Source organism: Alligator mississippiensis, chromosome 12, assembly GCF_030867095.1.
Source record: "Alligator mississippiensis isolate rAllMis1 chromosome 12, rAllMis1, whole genome shotgun sequence".
Classification (NCBI taxonomy): Eukaryota; Metazoa; Chordata; order Crocodylia; family Alligatoridae; genus Alligator; species Alligator mississippiensis.
The window spans coordinates 30,685,340-30,702,649 of record NC_081835.1 but is presented as its reverse complement, the minus strand read 5'-3'; the positions used below and the strand labels follow the sequence as shown (position 1 = coordinate 30,702,649).

Genomic DNA, 17,310 nt, shown 5'->3' with positions numbered 1-17,310 from the left:
GCCACATCCCTTTTGAAGTGCGGCACCCATGACTGGACACAGTACTCCAACTGCAGCCTGACCAAAGTCGCATAGAGGGGGAGTATCACCTCTCTGGACTGGCTTGAGATGCACCTTTGGATACATGACAAGGTATGGCTGGCCTTGCTGGCTGCGGTCCGGCATTGGTGGCTCATATTCATCTTAGAGTCAATAATGACTCTGAGATCCCTTTCCGCCTCTGTGCTTTCAAGAAGGGAACTCCCCAGCCTGTATGTATGCTGTGGATTCCTTCTCCCAAGGTGTAGCACCCTGCATTTGTCTACGTTGAACCCCATCCTAAGATCTGACAGTGCCTATCTTTTTTTTTTATTATTGCAACTAAATTAAGTAGGGCATTGCTACATGTTCTTGATAAGCTACACTGACTTGTAGGGGCAAAAGCCTGTTAACAATTACTGCCTTAATTACTGTATTTTATTGGGACAGATGCACTGTAGCATCATGATCTAAAGCTTCTCCTTGTGCTTAGAAAGCTGATTATACTGATGACCTAAGATGGAACATCTGCTTCAACTGAAAGCATAAACAAAAAAAAATAAGAAAGAAAAATACACTTACAAAGTTGTGTGTTGTGAGTGGAACATGATCAAGGAAATCTACTTGCAGTTCCTCTCCAATCAAACTGGCAGCATCTGTACTCCAATCCAAACGTGCTTTTTTACTAAAAAGGAAAACACATACTTAGGAGAACTGAGAAAAAACTGGTATGTTCAAAAACATAAATAGTGCACATGTCCCGTAACAGGAAAACAAAATACAACTAAATTTTTAGAGTAAGTCATATTTCAGTTATTTTTACAGAGTTCAAACTACCAATTTTGCCACAATATCAGATCAACTTAAGTGGTTTAGATTATTGTTTCTAAACCAGGGGAGGGCAAAATACGTCCCACAGGCCAAATACGGCCTGCCAAGCCATTCTATCTAGCCCGTGGGGCCCATAAAAAATTTAGAAAATTAATATTTATCTGCCCCTGGCTACCAGTCAAAGATGACAGGAGTCAGGGACAGTAGGACTCAGGGGAAGCCATGGCAGGATCCTGCAAGGATCCTGCATGCCTGCAAGGCCCACCCGGAAGCCCCTGCCTAACGGAAGCTTCTGACCTGGGACCATGGGGCTGTTCATGCCTCTCTGCACCAGAGCAGGAAATTCAGGTAAGAAGGGGGGGAGCAGGGAGGCACAGAAAAACCATGGGCAATTGCCCCAGTTCCCAGGACTACTAGGCCAGCTCTTGCCGAGTCCTACAGTCCAGCCATGCAGCTGGGAGCCACATGGTGCAGAAGTGGCGGGCAGGACGGGTGAGCCTGGAGCCAGCACGGGGCGTGCAGGGTTACAGCTGCATGCGCTGGTCCCTGCCACTACCGCTACATGCCCAAGGGTGGTAGGACACACCACGGATGGGCAGTGCAGAGCAGGTATGGGGTTCACTAGGGCTGCACGCTGCTGACGGTAGTGGGAAGGCGCCGCTGGGTGCTTGAGCTCTGGGCTGTTGCGGGGTGGGGGCAGGTGCTGACCAGCTCAGGAGGGCTGCGTGCAGGGGTCTCCCATGCACACCCCACATACCCTCAAACCCTTCCTGCAAACCCCACAGCCATACCCTCCCCCCCCACACAATCACACCCCACAAATATTACACACACACACACACACACACACACACACACAAACCCCCCCATATCCACTCACACCTCCCTGATACCCCACACACTACACAAGAGTAAGACTGCATTTTGAGCTACTATGCAATCATTTCTACATATACAGCACAAACAGACAAGTCAGGACAAAAATATATATTTTTAATTAAGTTAAAAATACATTATTATGGGTGTTCGACTTTTAGTATAATTTATTTTTCCCCCCATTCTAAGATGGCAAACCCTGTTCTCCAAAGGCGTACTTCCAGGGGCAAGGGGAGGGACTCCTGGTGGCAAAGGTCCCAAGATGGCAACCAGGGGATGAGGCACCTGACAACCCTAACGCCCTCCCCACCCCCGGAGTGGCTCCTTCCCACACCCACTTTTCCCCAACTGGGCAGTGCCTGCCCCTGCCCCAGCCCCACTCCCTCCCTCACTGTGGGGCCCTCAATCTGCCCCCCCATTCCCCTCCCCCCCCCCCAAACAGAATTACCAGCCAGATGCTGCTCTCCAAAGCTGCCAGGCTTGCATATCGGGAATCAGATCATATTGGCCGATATGACTCGTTAATAATCAGCCCAAAAAAAACTGGCCCAAAAAAAATCTTTATCAGTGCACTCCTACTGCTTAGGATTTAAACGATCCTAGGTAAATTTAAAATATTCCGAGTCATGAGACTTACCCTTTTTGTTCATTAAAAAGCCGAAAAACTGCACAGCATTCTGACTGCAAGCCTCTTACTTTGAGGGCCTTCATAAGACAATCGTGGAGAGTCGTTCCATTTCGCACATTCACCTGTGAATTAAAGAAAATGTTATACAGGAAACCCTCGCTATTCACGGGTTTGGCATTCGCCGTTTCAAATATTCATGAATGCCGAACCCACACTTTAAATACGCTTTATATGCTTACAGGAGCTCCTTGGATACTATGTGCTTGCTGTCGTCAGGCTCCTGCCAGAGCCACCGCACCCATCCCCCCCACTCCCAGCCGCCGGGGGCACTGCGTTCATGAACGCAGTGCCTTATTTGTGGATTTCGCCATTCGCAGGGGATATAAGAATGTATCCCCCCAAGAATAGTGAGGGTCACCTGTAGTTTAAAACGGAGAAGAATATCAAAGGGCTACAAATTCAGATCCTCATGTTCTGCATAAAGAGACACACCACATACCATATACCACTACCATAAAGGATTACTTTATTAATTCAGTGACCCAAAGATTAATAGAATTGTGGCTGCCCAGTGGTAACTCATGTTCTTCTCTAAGTTTGCTGTGGGAAGGAAAAGGGGAAAAAATGCACACGTTTCTGAAAAGTCAAGAAGAGTTAAGATACATACTTATTATGATATTAAATTCTTTCCCCTTCCCTAAGGTGGAACTGGCCAATAGGAATTATCTGCATGCAACTTGAGCCGAGTTCCCTGTGTGTTAGATGCAGCTGAACCAGGGGTGGGCAAAATGAGACCCGCGGGCCAGATGCGGCCCACCAGGCCATTTCATCTGGCCTGCAGAGCCCATAAAAAATTAGAAAATTAATATTAATCTGCCCCTGGCTGCCTGTCATGCAGTCCTTGATGGCTTGTCAAAACTCAGTAAGCAGCCCTCCACCCAAAATAATTGCCCGCCCCTAGGCTGAACAATAAGTGGTTTCTGTGGCAGGGCACCTTTGGTGCCTGCCACTTTAAGAGCAGCAAACAGGTGCCTGATGAGGGTAGCCATTCTGGCCCAGGGATATAAACTGGGCTGCAGTTTGCTGCAGGAAGGAAGGAGACAACCGGTGCCTCCTCACCTGGGGCGGGAGGGCACATACCCCCCACCCATGGCCAATCGCGCTGACCAGGGAGGGTCCCCTCGCAGCCGATCCCACTCCCACTCCCCAGCTGGCACTCACAGGGTGGGCACCGGCACCCCTGCCTGCCCCCCCGCCCACTGCCTAAGCGGCAAGCACAGCTTGTCAGGGTGTGCACTGGCGCTCTCAGGGGGTGCATGTGCACCCGTGTGCACCCCCTACGTGTTGCCATTGGCAGGGGCTATGGGGAGGAGGTGACTCCTTGTCCTGGGTAAGATGTAAAACTGCACCCGTTAGGGAAGGATGGTCTGGTGGGGCTCCTAGTGGAATGGGAGCTGCCAGGAAATGCCAGGCCAGTTACCTCCCAGGTGAAAGGCAGGTCGCGGCACCTTAATAACCCCAGCCCCACATTCCTGGTGGCATTCTAGCGAGCAGGGGGAGCCCAGGGCTCAGTTCAGGAGCCCTGAGGCAGAGCTCAGGCTGGAGGAGGGACCCTGTGTGAGGGTGAGTGAGGAGGCCCAGTGGGGGTATAGTGGCCCAGCGAGGGGCAAGGAGCAAAATAGGCCTACAGTCATACAATCGCTCAGTCAATGATCAGGTTAGGCTAGCGGGAGATATCCAAAAGACTGCGCCAGGGCTGACCGAGGCAAGGAGAGCTAAGCCTGAAGCCAGGTGAGGCCGGGCGGCATGAGTGTGGCCCCTGAGAGAGGGCAGTATGAAAGAGGCTGGATGAGAGCCAGTGGAGCGAGCAGGACCCTGGTGAGAGAGGGGTAGCGTGCGAGTGGCCCTCCGGGGCTGTGGAAAGAGCTATAACTGTGTGCCCAGTTTGCTCTGGCCATAGGCCGAAGAAGTAATACCAGAGAAACATCTGCAAGGCATGGGACCCGTGGAGGGCAGGTCAGAGCAGGTATTAGGCCCTTGTCAGCAGGGTGAGTAATGGGTAGCCTCCCGCCTTTGTAACAACTCTCATTTTTCCATCAAGGTGTGGCAGGTGAGCAAAGCAGTTGGTTACCCCAGGAGCAGCACAGCTGGCGAAGACCTGATGAGGAGGCCACCCTGTTACAGTTTCACTGAAGCAGTCTAACAGACTCCCTTTCTTTGACTCCTATCTCCTCAAAAGAAATAGCTCAAACCTTAAATCTATTTCCTTTGCTTTAACTGTCTTCTGTATATTGTGTCAGCAGCCAACTGCAGGGTATTCTTGCCTGTGCAATTACAGCAGTGAATTGTGAGATAAGGTAGCTTAAGACAGCGATCGTGGTCCACGGGCCAGATGCCCAGAGATTGGAAACTAGCTAATGTGGTCCCTATCTATAAGAACAGGAGAAAGGAGGACCCAGGAAACTATAGGCCCATAAGGGTCACATCGGTCTTGGGGAAAATCCTTGAAAAAATCATTAAGGAGCACATCTGTGAGGGGCCAGCAGGGGAGATCATGCCCAGGGGAAATCAACATGGGTTCATCAAAAGCAGGTCCTGCCAGACCAACCTGATGGCCTTTTGTGACCAGGTAACTAAATCCCTGGATGATGGCGTCACCGTGGACGTAGTCTTTCTGGACTTTAAGAAGGCCTTTGACACCGTCTCTCACCCCATTCTCATCAATAAACCGAGCAACTGTGGCAGTGATGCCTACACAGTTGGATGGGTCAAAAATTGGCTCATGGGGCATACTCAAAGAGTGGTGGTGGACGGGTCGTACTTGACCTGGCGGGATGTGAACAGTGGGGTCCCCCAGGGCTCGGTCCTGGGTCCTACACTGTTCAACATCTTCATCAACGACTTGGACGAGGGGGTGGAAAACATGTTGTCCAAGTTCGCCAATGACACCAAGATGTGGGGAGAGGTAGGCACGTTTGAAGGGAAAGAGAGGCTGCAATTAGAATTGGACAGACTACAGAAGTGGGCAGATGGTAATGGGATGGGGTTCAATGTAGATAAATGCAGGGTGCTGCAACTTGGGGGAAGGAATCCACAGCATACAAACAAGCTGGGGAGCTCCCCGCTTGTGAGCACAGAGGTGGAAAGGGATCTTGGAGTCATTACTGACTCAAAGATGAGCATGAGCCGCCAATGCCAGACCTCAGCCAGCGAAGCCAACCACACCTTGTCCAGCCAGCGAAGCCAACCACACCTGCATCCAAAGATGCATCTCAAGCCGGTCCAGAGAGGTGATACTCCTCCTCTACGTGACACTGGTCCGGCCTCAACTGGAGTACTGCGTCCAGTTCTGGGCATCGTACTTTAAGAAGGATGTGGCCTGCCTTGAGAGGGTTCAGAGGAGGGCCACCCACTTGGTTGGAGGGCAAAAGGGCAGGCCCTATGAGGAGAGGTTGAGGGACTTGAACCTGTTCAGCCTCAGCAAGCGGAGGCTGAGGGGGGATTTGGTGGCTGCCTACCAACTTGTTCGGGGAGATCAGCACCAAATAGGAAGAGCCCTATTCTCCCCAGCAGCACCTGGGGTGACGAGGAACAATGGCCAGAAGCTGCTAGAGAGTAGGTTCAGGTTAGAGATTAGAAGGCACTATTTCACGGTCAGGGTAGCTAGGATCTGGAACCAACTTCCTAGGGCAGTGGTCCTCGCTCCTACCTTGGGTAAATTCAAAAAGAGGTTGGATGAACACCTGTCTGGGGTCATGTGATTCCAGCGTGTGCTCCAACCAGTGACGGGGGGGGGGTTAGACTAGATGATCTATTCAGGTCCCTTCTGACCCCTAACTACTATGAAGCTATGAAGACGTAAGTGGGAAGTATGGAGTTAGATTGGGGTGGACAAACTACGGTCTGCAGGCCAGATCCAGCCTGCCAGCTGACTGGATCCGGCCTGCGGGCAAGCACTCACCAATTGATTGTATCCAGCCTCACCAGTGGCTGCCCCTGCTGTGCTACGCATGGGGTCAAGTCCCACCCATGATCATCTGGGGCAGCATGTGCTATGTTCCCAGCCTCCCCTGCCAGGGTCACCAACCCCAGCTAGTAGACACAGCTTCAGGGCAGGGCTGTTGCTGCCACTACCACAGCTGCCCAGGGAACTGCTGGGGGCTCCTTCAGCCTCCAGCAACTCCTCCGCCTGTCCCTGCCTCAGTGTTCTGGGCAGCAGGTGAGGGGGGAAGCTGCAGCACTGACAGGAGTGGGGTGGGCTCTGCCTGCAGCTCACTTCGGTTCTGCTCATGCATGGCTGGGCAAGGGAGTGTGTGGGTGGAGTGGGGGCATGAAGGAGCTAGGCTGCTGACAAAGCCCCACCAGGCAGGCATGGGACAGGCAGGTGGGGTGTGAGCAGCAGCAAAAGCCAGCATGCATTTGGTGTGGCCCCACTAGGCAGGCACATGGGATGGACACAGCAGCAGGAGCCAGTGTAGGCTCAGCTGCAGCCCCACCGGGCAGGTATGGGACAGACCAAGAGAGCCAGCAGCACCAGGCTCACCTCCCTGCCCCTCTCCCCTGTCCTAGGGGCTTCTCTTGCTGCCTGTCTGCAGAAGCTGCTGTCCTGCCCTTTGCAGTCTGCTGCGAACCAAGCTGGCAACACTGATCCCCCTCCCCGTCCCTACAGAAGGGCTTGGCTCAGCCATGTCAAAGAGCAGGCGGGGAGGAAGCCCCACATGTGCACACCCTACCTACCCACACCTTACACATGCACCCCCCACCATACCCACACACTCCCCCAAGCACCTCATCACTCTACCATACCCACACACATCCAACACTGTCCCATATACCCTAGCCATACATCCCGCACCCCTCCACACTCACATCAACCATGCACTCCCCCAACCCTCCACACAATATACAAGCAACCCTCCCCTCACTGCCACCTCCTAAAAGGCATACTTCCTGGGCAAGGGGAGAGACTTCCAGTGGCAAAGGCCAGAGGGTGGGACTTCCAGTCATAAGATGGTGACCAGGGGGTGGGGTACCTGTCAAGGGGCGGGGCTACCCTTGTGGCCCTTGACACCTCACCAAAACTTAAGTGGCCCTCCAACTGAAATAAGTGCGCACCCCTGAGTTACATAGTATTGCATGCTTAAGAGAAAAGAAGTCATGAGATTTAGCAGATATGAAGTTCCTTCTGGGAAGGCAGGTCACATGTCTGACTTTAGGACAGGTCTACAAAGCTCTCATCCAATACAAGTTAAAGGCAGAGTCAGACTGTAAGATATGGACATATCTGGCCACTGATCTGCAGATGCATTTGGTTAATGTCTTTATAAGACACAACACCCCATCAGGCAATCTTAACACTGTATTAACAATGCTTTTTGGTCACTGCATTTCTAATTTTAATCAGGAAAAAATTCTATTTGTGGGAGTTAATTATGTAACTTACACCTAGGGAAAGGAAATTGTGCAGCTGCCAAGTACCACTGTACTAATCCTGTACTTTGTTACAGAGAATGAAGATTAGGGTCATGCTAACTCTACCAACAAGGTTGATAAAAGAAGTCACAGGTAAGAGCCCTGGACAGAGCAACAGTTGCCACAGCACTTTAAATTGCTGCTGTGAACAGGCTGGAGTACTAGACAGGCTTTTAGGGGCATGCTTTCCAGCCAGAGAACAATAACTATGCTGCTCAGCCCTGCAACTCTTTACCTCCTCCGCTCATGGGAGAGGCACCTGTCAGTAAGTCTACGCAATGACAGCCTATCACCACCCCTACAGGGGCACAAGCATGTACAGATCCCCAGGGCTCAATGACTGCAAACACAGCTGCCTGCCTTCCTGACCCCCAACTCATACCCCACCAGCACTTTCCCCTATACTCCCCTTCTCGGGGCTGGGGTGGGGGGGGGGGGGGGGGTACATGACACAGAGCACTGTGGGAGGCTGGGCAACAGAGACCCTCCCATAGCATTATGGTGCAATGTACATGTGACGTGTAGCACTATAAAATGTAGTGCTACAGAGAAGTTCCTGCCTAGCTCAAATGCCCCCAAATTTGGATTAACAACATTACATTTATCTTCATGAGGCACACCAAATTTCAAAGTAAACAATCAACCTGTGGGTATTCGGGCACTTGGAAGAGATGACTTTTAAAGAGAAAAGGGTTTTCAAGGAGGTGTGAAATAGCACACCATGACACTCCTAGCTACATGAAAATGCCCCATTGCTTTCATCAGAGCCAGAAACAATTGCTGTGCTCAAATTCTTCATACACATCTCTCTGCCCCAATGTCAACAAACAAAAGCTTGTCAAGTGCATCAAGCATGTTTGTTCCCAAATCTTCATACCTCTCAGTACTTGGTGGGTATGTGCACAAAGGGGCAAGAGTTTCCTAAATACTGGATGAAAGAGACATCATAGGAGTGATAAATACCCAGAAGCTGCAGTATATGCATGAGGAAAGCTGGAGGAGATCACACCCACTGCACACATGGTAAAACTTCTCCCCCCATCCCAGTTACCACATGGGGTGTCGGTACAGTGGTTCAAAGACCCTCAAATCCCATTTCCACAGAGACAGAAGAAACAGGCTCAGATGCACCCAGAGGTACCACCCACCACCTTCATCCTATCATTTATTCTAACACTTAACCCCCTTTCCAGCATCCCTCACTCAGTCACAAGCCTCCTCCCTTTTTCATCTCCATTTATAATTTTATTTTGCTTTTAAAATGGTTTGGGATCTTTCTGTGTTTTCTGATATACTGAGATTATAAAAGAATACAGCCCCTTTGATATAGGCAGATTATAAATAGCAGGATGCTTTATTCTCCATTATCAACCTACCAAATGACTACTCAGGATCAGTTTAAAAAACAAAACAAAGGCTGGTTGTAAGTCTGATTCAATAGTGACTGCATGTCCTTGAACCACCCAGCTCCTGTGAAAACTGGCAGACTAAAACAGTGCTTTTCAACCTTTTTCAATTCAAGAAACCCCTCAAAATGCCAGCTCTTAGCTTTTGCTCTTTTTTTACTATGGAGAAATAGGGCCATTATTTTGTTACAAAGAACTCATAACAGATTGGAATGTTTATGACATTGTTAGATGTTCAAACACCTACATGTGATTCACAAGATAAACCTGGAGACTTCAGATAGGAATCCACAGTGTTAATATTGTGCCACGCCCTTAAAATGATCTTGGGGTACCCCAAGTGAGAATAACCAGAGTAGATGTTCTTTTGACTACTCCCCCAACCTCCTCATCAACACCCTATACTGAGCACCATACTATTTACTGGGTATCGTTTTCAATTTTGCTTCCCCAACAGGTTGCAAATGCCATGGACCATATGGAGTTTTCAGCAATTGAAACATACACAAATGTTTTAAAGTGTCTCCCTATCTTCTGAAAACTGAATAGAAACAAAGAAACTGCAGTGGCAGAGTACAATCATCACTTCCCCAAAAAGGCTGCATATTCTGCTCCTCAAAGGACGCAGGACTTATATAGACAGTCTTTAAACCTATCAACCTGGGCCATAAGCAAAAAGAACTTTTAAATTGTGGTATTTGAGTAGAAAGGCTGAATTAAAAATGTCGTCTTTATGTGTGAATCACGTAAGTCAAAAATAGCAGATGACTGTTGGACAGTTCAGCCCCTACACTACATGAGCAGTCAGAGGCTCAGAAATTATGTCTCTCTGACCTTTAAGCTCAATATGCCTCTTGAGCTTGGCCCAAAGGGAAGGTAAGAGGAAGACTGAATGATATATAGACTTTATAGGCAGTATTCTAAATTTAGCAAGTGTCATTTTATTCTTTTGTTTTGAGATGACTTAATCAGGTGTAGAAATTGTCTGATGAGTGCAACAACAATCCACAGTCACATTTGGATAGCGTGTGGGGTTTCCTCCACCCCTCCCCTTTAAAAAAAATCTCCAAAGATTACTAGATACTCCTTAATTATAAATAAAAGACAGTTCTATATTTAAGTAAATCAAGCATTTAGACCCAAAACAGGTTTGGGGCTGTATGTTCTATTTGGTGGTTCTCAGATTAAAAACTCAACATTTAGGTTGCTATTCTCCTAGCAATGTAGAAGCAAAAAAATATTCTCAGAGAAAATTTGAAGCAACTTAATACATTAGAAGGACTGTTGAGGGTGGGTGGGGTTGAGCTATATTACAACTCACTTGTAAGGACTGGCGTAGAAGTGCAGTATGCAACAACAGGTTTACTAAATCGCCACATAGTTCGTTCATGGCATGTTAAGCAACTCTGTCAGACCAGAATATTTCATCATGCCTACATCAGCAAGTGCATGTGCAAGGAACTTCTGACCCACTTAATTATTTATTTTCTTTAAATGTACTATTTTTCCTGTTGAACAGGATTTGTTTTTTACTTGACCTACATAAGAAGACCACTCACTGGTAGCACTGTAGACTAGCAGTGCTCAAGGCTTTGACCCTCCAGACCAAATGGATGGTGCTTTCTGGCCCTGGCACACAGGAATCAGGCCCTGCACCCCATAATGTGCCCAACCTAATGCGCAGGTTCACAACTTGTGGGGCTTCCCATGACCCACAGCAAGCCCTGCAAGGTGGATAATAGTACTGGTGGCTAGATCTGACCCCTAGGCCAGGGATTCAACACTTCTATTGTAATTAGCATTACCCTGAAGGAAGGAAAGCTGCAAATTAGGATTTCAAGCAGCCTTGTTAAAAGTTTTGACAATATTTTTTCTTACAGCTTCCAAGGAAAGACCCTGAGAAATTCCAGGTTAGCCCCTTATCAGTGTATTACATTGCAGACATCAATACAGATCAAACCTATATTAAAATCACACTATATTCTAGATTTCACAGAGGAACGGATACCTGCATGAATGAAGCGTGCCCCCAGAGGCTGGCGGGGGGGCATGGCAACTGCCCACAGGTGGCGGCAGCAGCAGCAGCAGCAGCAGCAGCAGTGGGGGGAGCTGGCGAGTGCTAACTGGCAGTCAGTGACCACCCGCAGACACCACCAGCAGTGTTAGTGGCAAGAGGGGGAGGCAAGGTGGCAAGCAGCAACCTCCCACAGGTGCTGCAGGCAATGTCAGGGGCGCTTCTTTCAGGGGGTGCACCGTCAGTCTCAGGAGATGCACATGCATCGTCTACGCATCACCAATAGATACCCGTATTGCAGGTTAGGTTAGCCTATTCCTGAAATGTCTTTATCCTTACGTATTTGATTGTAAACGGCCCATGTTAGAACCTTTTATTTTTCAAATAGTATTACTACATTCTACATTACAGTAAAAGCTGTAGTATCTGACACTTTACCATCCGGAATGCTCCATTAACTGGCATCTGTCATAGACGGCATCTGTTGTTACGATCATGGGTCTTCCAGTTTTGCCAAGTCCCACTTCCTCCTTGAGGACCACGGCCCAGGCCAAAGCAGCCTGCATGGGCCCCCCCTCAGTCCCCCGGCACACTGATGCCAGGGAGTGAAAGCCCTGGTGCACCGGCAAAGATGCCTCCAACCTACTAGAGATAAACTCTCAGATAACTGGCATATTTGATTAACCAGCACCCCCCATTCCCCATGGATGCCAGATAGTAGTACAGTAAAAGCTCTGTTATTTTAAAAATAGTATTACTACAGCCTTTAGCATTAAACACAGGGTGACTTATCTAGGCATGGAAAAACTTTTCAGTGTTATTTAGCATAAGTCAAACTTACCACCGTGCGTTGCTTGTTAGGCAAAAAAACCCGAATAGTACTGCTAGTCTTGGAGGTGTCTGAGAGTTTGCCATCATCAGATGCTCGGCGCTGATAACCAAACTGCTGAACAATAGTGGGCGAAATACAATTCGATCCATCAAAGACAGAATCCTTGAATCCAAAACCATTACTGATGGTCTTCCAAGCTCCCTGAATATGCTCCATTGATACCGTCTAAGCAGTAACAAAATCTGCAATAAAACACGGGAAAAAAAAGTTACATCTTCAGTGTCAGTTTTTTAAACAATGGGTATGGACAACAGGGATGAGAATGTTAAATGATTAATTGTTTAACCCAGGGGTAGGCAACGTTTTTGGCCGGAGTACAGAAAAAACCTCAACGTCTAGCTTGTAAGGTGCCGGAATGCCAGAGAAACAGAACTGGGGCAGGGGGTACATGACAGAACACACTACATATTAATATCGTTAATAATCATAAATAGTTTTAGTAAATACCAGATTTTCTAAAAATTGTAAACCTGGTGACAATAAATAAAACTTAATATACTACACGTGCGCACAAAACTAGACACGCATGCAGACACAGGGCTGGCCTGCTGGGCCGCAGGACAAAGTCAAATCCAATAATGCCCTGGGCCTGTCGCAGCCGCTGTGCTTCCTTAGGAAGCTAGCGCTCAGGCTGCAACGCGGCTCACTCTGAGGCCCTGGCCCAGAGCCCACCCATCAGTCAGCTGCAGGGGCTGGGCAGCACTGGAAGTGTGGCTATGCGGGGGTGGAGGGAGTATCAAGGCAAATTTTGGGGTGGCCCCCTGGGGCTGCCCTGCCGACTGCCTGTGCTGGGCGCTGCATCCTGTTCCCGCCCCACGGCCGCCGAACCCAGCGGGTCCTGGGAGCAGGCGGGACGCCGAGGGCAAGGGACCAAGCCGGAGACAAAAGCGGGTGCTGTCCTCAGCTCATCCTGTCAGGCGCAGCCAAGGCAGCCGCACGCCATGCAGCCCTTGGGGTGGCAGCGGGACTCAGCTCACGTGACATGGGAGGTCATGCAAGCCCAGTCCTGCGGGGTTGAGCAGCTCCCCTCCCCTTCTCCACCTGCCTGTCCCAAGCAAGGGACCTCAGGCCACAGAAAATGGCTTCGCAGGCCGCATGTTGGACAAGCCTGCACTATACTATAATGTCTTTATGATCCTGTGGGTATACAAATTAGCTAAAACCTGAACTCTGTCCCCACATGAAGCAGGTTTTAAAGTTGAATCAGCATTACTATATATTTGTATTATTAGAGAATCAGGTACAAGGTAACCTAGGGGATAGTGACCATCAGTTGACAGGATTCACTATCTGGCATAAGGTGAAAAAGACCATTAGTAGGGCAGTAGTGCTAGACTTCCAGAAGGCCAACTTCAATGAGCTGAGGAGATTAGTTAGGGTGAGACTGAAGGGTAATCACTTCTGTGAGTTAGGAGTCCAAGAAGAGTGGGAGTTCCTCAAGGGACTGATCCTACAGGCGCAGAGGGGTACCAACCCAGTATACACAAAGGGAGGCAAGAGAACCAAAAAACCTTCTTAGCTGAGCAGGGAAATCCAGGAGAGCCTACAGAGGAAAAAAAAGAGGACAACAGGCTGTGGAAGGAGGGGGCAGCCACCAAGGAGGAGTATACCTGCTTGGCTCAAACTTGCAGGGAAGCAGTGAGGAAGGCCAAAGCAGTTACAGAACTCAAGTTGGCAACAAAGATTAAAGATAATGAAAAGTTCTTCTTTAAGTACATAGGGAGCAGGAAGAAAGCGCAGGGTAACATAGGGCTGCTACAGAATGGACTAGGGCAACTCATAACTGATAGGATGGACAAAGCAGAGCTCTTAAATAATTTCTTTGCTTCTGTTTTCCTGGACATGGGTACAAGTACTCCCAGTGAGTCTTTAGTCTAGAGTGAGAGTAATAGCAATCCACCAATGGTTAGCACTGACCTAGTGAAAGAGCACTTGGAAGGGCTGAACCTATTTAAGTTGGCGGGCTCTGACGATCTTTACCCAAGGGTACTAAAGCAATTGACTGATGTCATAGCAAAACCACTGGTGCAACTGTTCGAGCACTCGGGACAGGTGCTAGAGGACTGAAAAAGTGCCAATGTGGTCCCTATTTTCAAGCAGAGGAGGAAGGAGGACCCAGGTAATTATAGGCCAGTTATCCTCACCTCTGTTTTTGGCAAGACCTTGGGGTGGCGGGGTAGGGGGGTGGAAATCAAAGGATCACATTTGCAGGGGGCCAGCGAGCCACATTATGGTAAGGGGCAACCAGCATGGGTTTATAGCAGGCCAATCTTGCCTGACTAACCTGGTCTCTTTTTATGACAAGGTCACAAAGTGCTTAGATGCAGGAGTAGAAGTAGATATTATTTACCTGGATTTTAAAAAAGTATTTTGACACAGTGTTGCACCCAATTCTTATGAGCAAACTGAGTAGCTGTAATGTGGATTTTTTTCACAGTAAGGTGGGTGAAAAGTTGGCTCACGGGACGCACCCAAAGAGTGGTGGTGTATGGGTCAGTTTCTACCTAGAGGGATGTGGGCAGTGGTGTCCCCCAAGGCTTTGTCCTTGGACCAATACCGTTTAATATCTTCATCAGTGATTTGGATGAAGGTGTTGAAAGCACCTTGTCCAAATTTGCAGATGACACTAAACTATTGGGTACAGTTAACACACTGGAGGGCAGGGAGCAAATTCAGGCAGATCTGTACAAACTGGTGAAGTGGGCGGATAAGAATAGGATGCAATTTAACAAGGATAAATGCAAGGTGCTGCGCCTGGGGAGAAAGAATCTCCAACACCTATAGACTGGGAGGTACCATTCTGAGCACCACAACAGTGGAAAGAGATCTCAGAGTCCTGGTTGACACAAAAATGAACACGAGCTGCCAGTGTAACAAGGTAATAAGCAAGGCTAACTGCACTCTTTCTTGCATCAGCAGGTGCATCATTAGCAAGTCTTGGGAAGTGATAATTCCCCTCTATGTGGCATTGGTGAGGCCTCAGATGGAGTACTGCATCCAGTTTTGGGCACCACACTTCAAGAGGGATGTGGATAACCTCGAGAGGGTCCAGGAGGGCTACTCGTATGGTTGAGGGCCTGCACGTAAGACCCTATGAAGACAGACTGAGGGACCTGAATCTCTTCAACCTCTGCAACAGAAGGCTGAAGCGATCTTGTGGCTGTCTACAAACTAATTGGGGGGGCCAACAGGGAATAGGGGGCACTCTGTTTACCAGGGTGCCCCTCAGTGTTACCAGAAATAATGGCCACAAACTGAAGGAGAACAGATTTAGATTGGACATAAGGAAGAAATTCTTTACGGTGGGGGCTGCTAAAATATGGAATGGGATTTCAAGGGAGATGGTGCTTTCCCCTGCCTTGGAGGTGTTCAAGAGATTGGATGGGCATCTGGCTGGGGTCACTTAACCCCAGCGCTCTTTCCTGCCCAGAGCAGGTGGTCAGACCCAATGATCTGCCAGGTCCCTTCCGACCCTAGAATCCTAGAAATCTATGAATCATGCAGATGTTAACAGTTACACGTAACAGTTTTTTTTTAAATACCCCTGATATTTACTGGTCTTTAAAACAGAATGCCACCTAGAAACAGTACAATAAACTTGTGTAATTCCTTATCAGTTGACCTGAAGCACTGTCACATGATGTCAAGTATAAACTACTTATACTATCAAATATACTTAACGTTTAGACAGCATCACAACACATTTGCTGCCAATACATAACAAAAGTTCTCAACAATAAGAGCAAACTTGGTTACGTTTCTTCCACTGCCTGGACAGCCATTTGGACGCATCTCTGTATCTGTTTAAACCAGTATATTGCATGCACTAAAAAAAAAGTGCATATAATGGTATATGTTTTTCCAAGAACTGCATTTCTGATGTAATTTCTGCCCAAAACTAAAACATGCACTTCATTCAGAACTAAGCCAATGCAAAGTCTGAAACCAAATATTAAGTGTACAGGCAGTCCTTGGACTTACAACACAACTGCTTCCTGAAAGCCATGTCTTAAGTCTAAATGTAACTCGGAACCAACTTTCTCATAAGAAACAATGTTAACAAAGTGATAGACAGCACTACCCATCCACATTTAACAAAAAGTAGCAGCAAAAGTGAGTCTTAAAAGTAGAAATATGCAGTTATTTGTATATAGTATACATCTTATACCTGCTTTTAGATTAGATGCAGGCAAGGATGAACTATACAAACAAGCTGTGACATACATTCCAGTTTGTGGATAAACAAACTATTAATCCATAATCCAACTTTTCATCTGCAGTTTTGCAGTGGCAGTCCATTTATAATAGCTGAAATGGGAGCTTTCGTATTTCATCTTCCCTTTGAATTGAACATTCTGGTGCTCAGAGTCAAAAGGTACCACACACAAACGCCAGTCCTAAAAAAAACAGTTCTACTTGTAACAATTGAAAGTGTGGAACGCATGTTAGGTTCTAATTTCAATTTTTCAAAGTGAAAAAGCATCACAGAAAGAGATGCATCATAATACATCAGCTACAAAGATAATGGAAAGGTCCATTTTGTGATAGCAGGACCAACAGTGTAGTTGGGAAAAATGAGGAAGGGCAATTGATGGCTTACAGCTTGTTCAACACCTCTCCCAACTATATAGTTAGTACAACAAAAGATAACAAAAACACCCCCTTTTGTCTCGTACACTTCCTGTACCATCACGGTTACACCACAACTAAATGTACTACAATACAGTTATTTTTTATGCAGTTTTCTGAATGGTAAGTAGTGTATGCATTTTTCTTGGCCCACTCCTCCATGTATAGTTCTCTCTAAAAAAAAAAACAATTTGAAAAAGCATGATTCTTCATTCTCAGTCTTTGCATCATTGGTTCTTTGGAACCTCTTTCCTGTAATTACTGGAAATCTATTGTGTTCTGCAACCATGAGACACTGAGATGACTAGATTTCATAATTCAACAGCATCGGAACTCGGAGAAAAGAGCCAAGATTCCAGAAAAAAAAAGGGATGTGAGGGATTCTGTACTGCACATGATACTTTTCCTTTGATTCACTAATGAAACGATCCCTGGGCTTGAGGCCCTCAATTAACAAGTGCCTTTCCATCTAATCTGAAGATCCTACAGCGTTTCATACGTTTTTGTTAATTGTGTTTTATTTCAATTAGGGTAACTATAAGGT

At 47.7% G+C, this 17,310-nt stretch overlaps 1 protein-coding gene across 1 annotated transcript in view; it reads right to left on the bottom strand.

The window, feature by feature from the left end:
- RAF1 (Raf-1 proto-oncogene, serine/threonine kinase) overlaps positions 1-17,310 on the bottom strand; it is a 107,304-nt gene that overhangs the window by 49,293 nt on the left and 40,701 nt on the right. Inside the window, exons 2-4 of the mRNA XM_059715868.1 lie at positions 12,087-12,319; positions 2,363-2,475; positions 601-703 (exon numbers count right to left, since the gene is read on the bottom strand). Of these exons, the coding sequence (XP_059571851.1) occupies positions 601-703; positions 2,363-2,475; positions 12,087-12,293 (423 nt within the window). The 5' untranslated portion in view covers positions 12,294-12,319. The remainder of the gene's footprint in view (positions 1-600; positions 704-2,362; positions 2,476-12,086; positions 12,320-17,310) is intronic.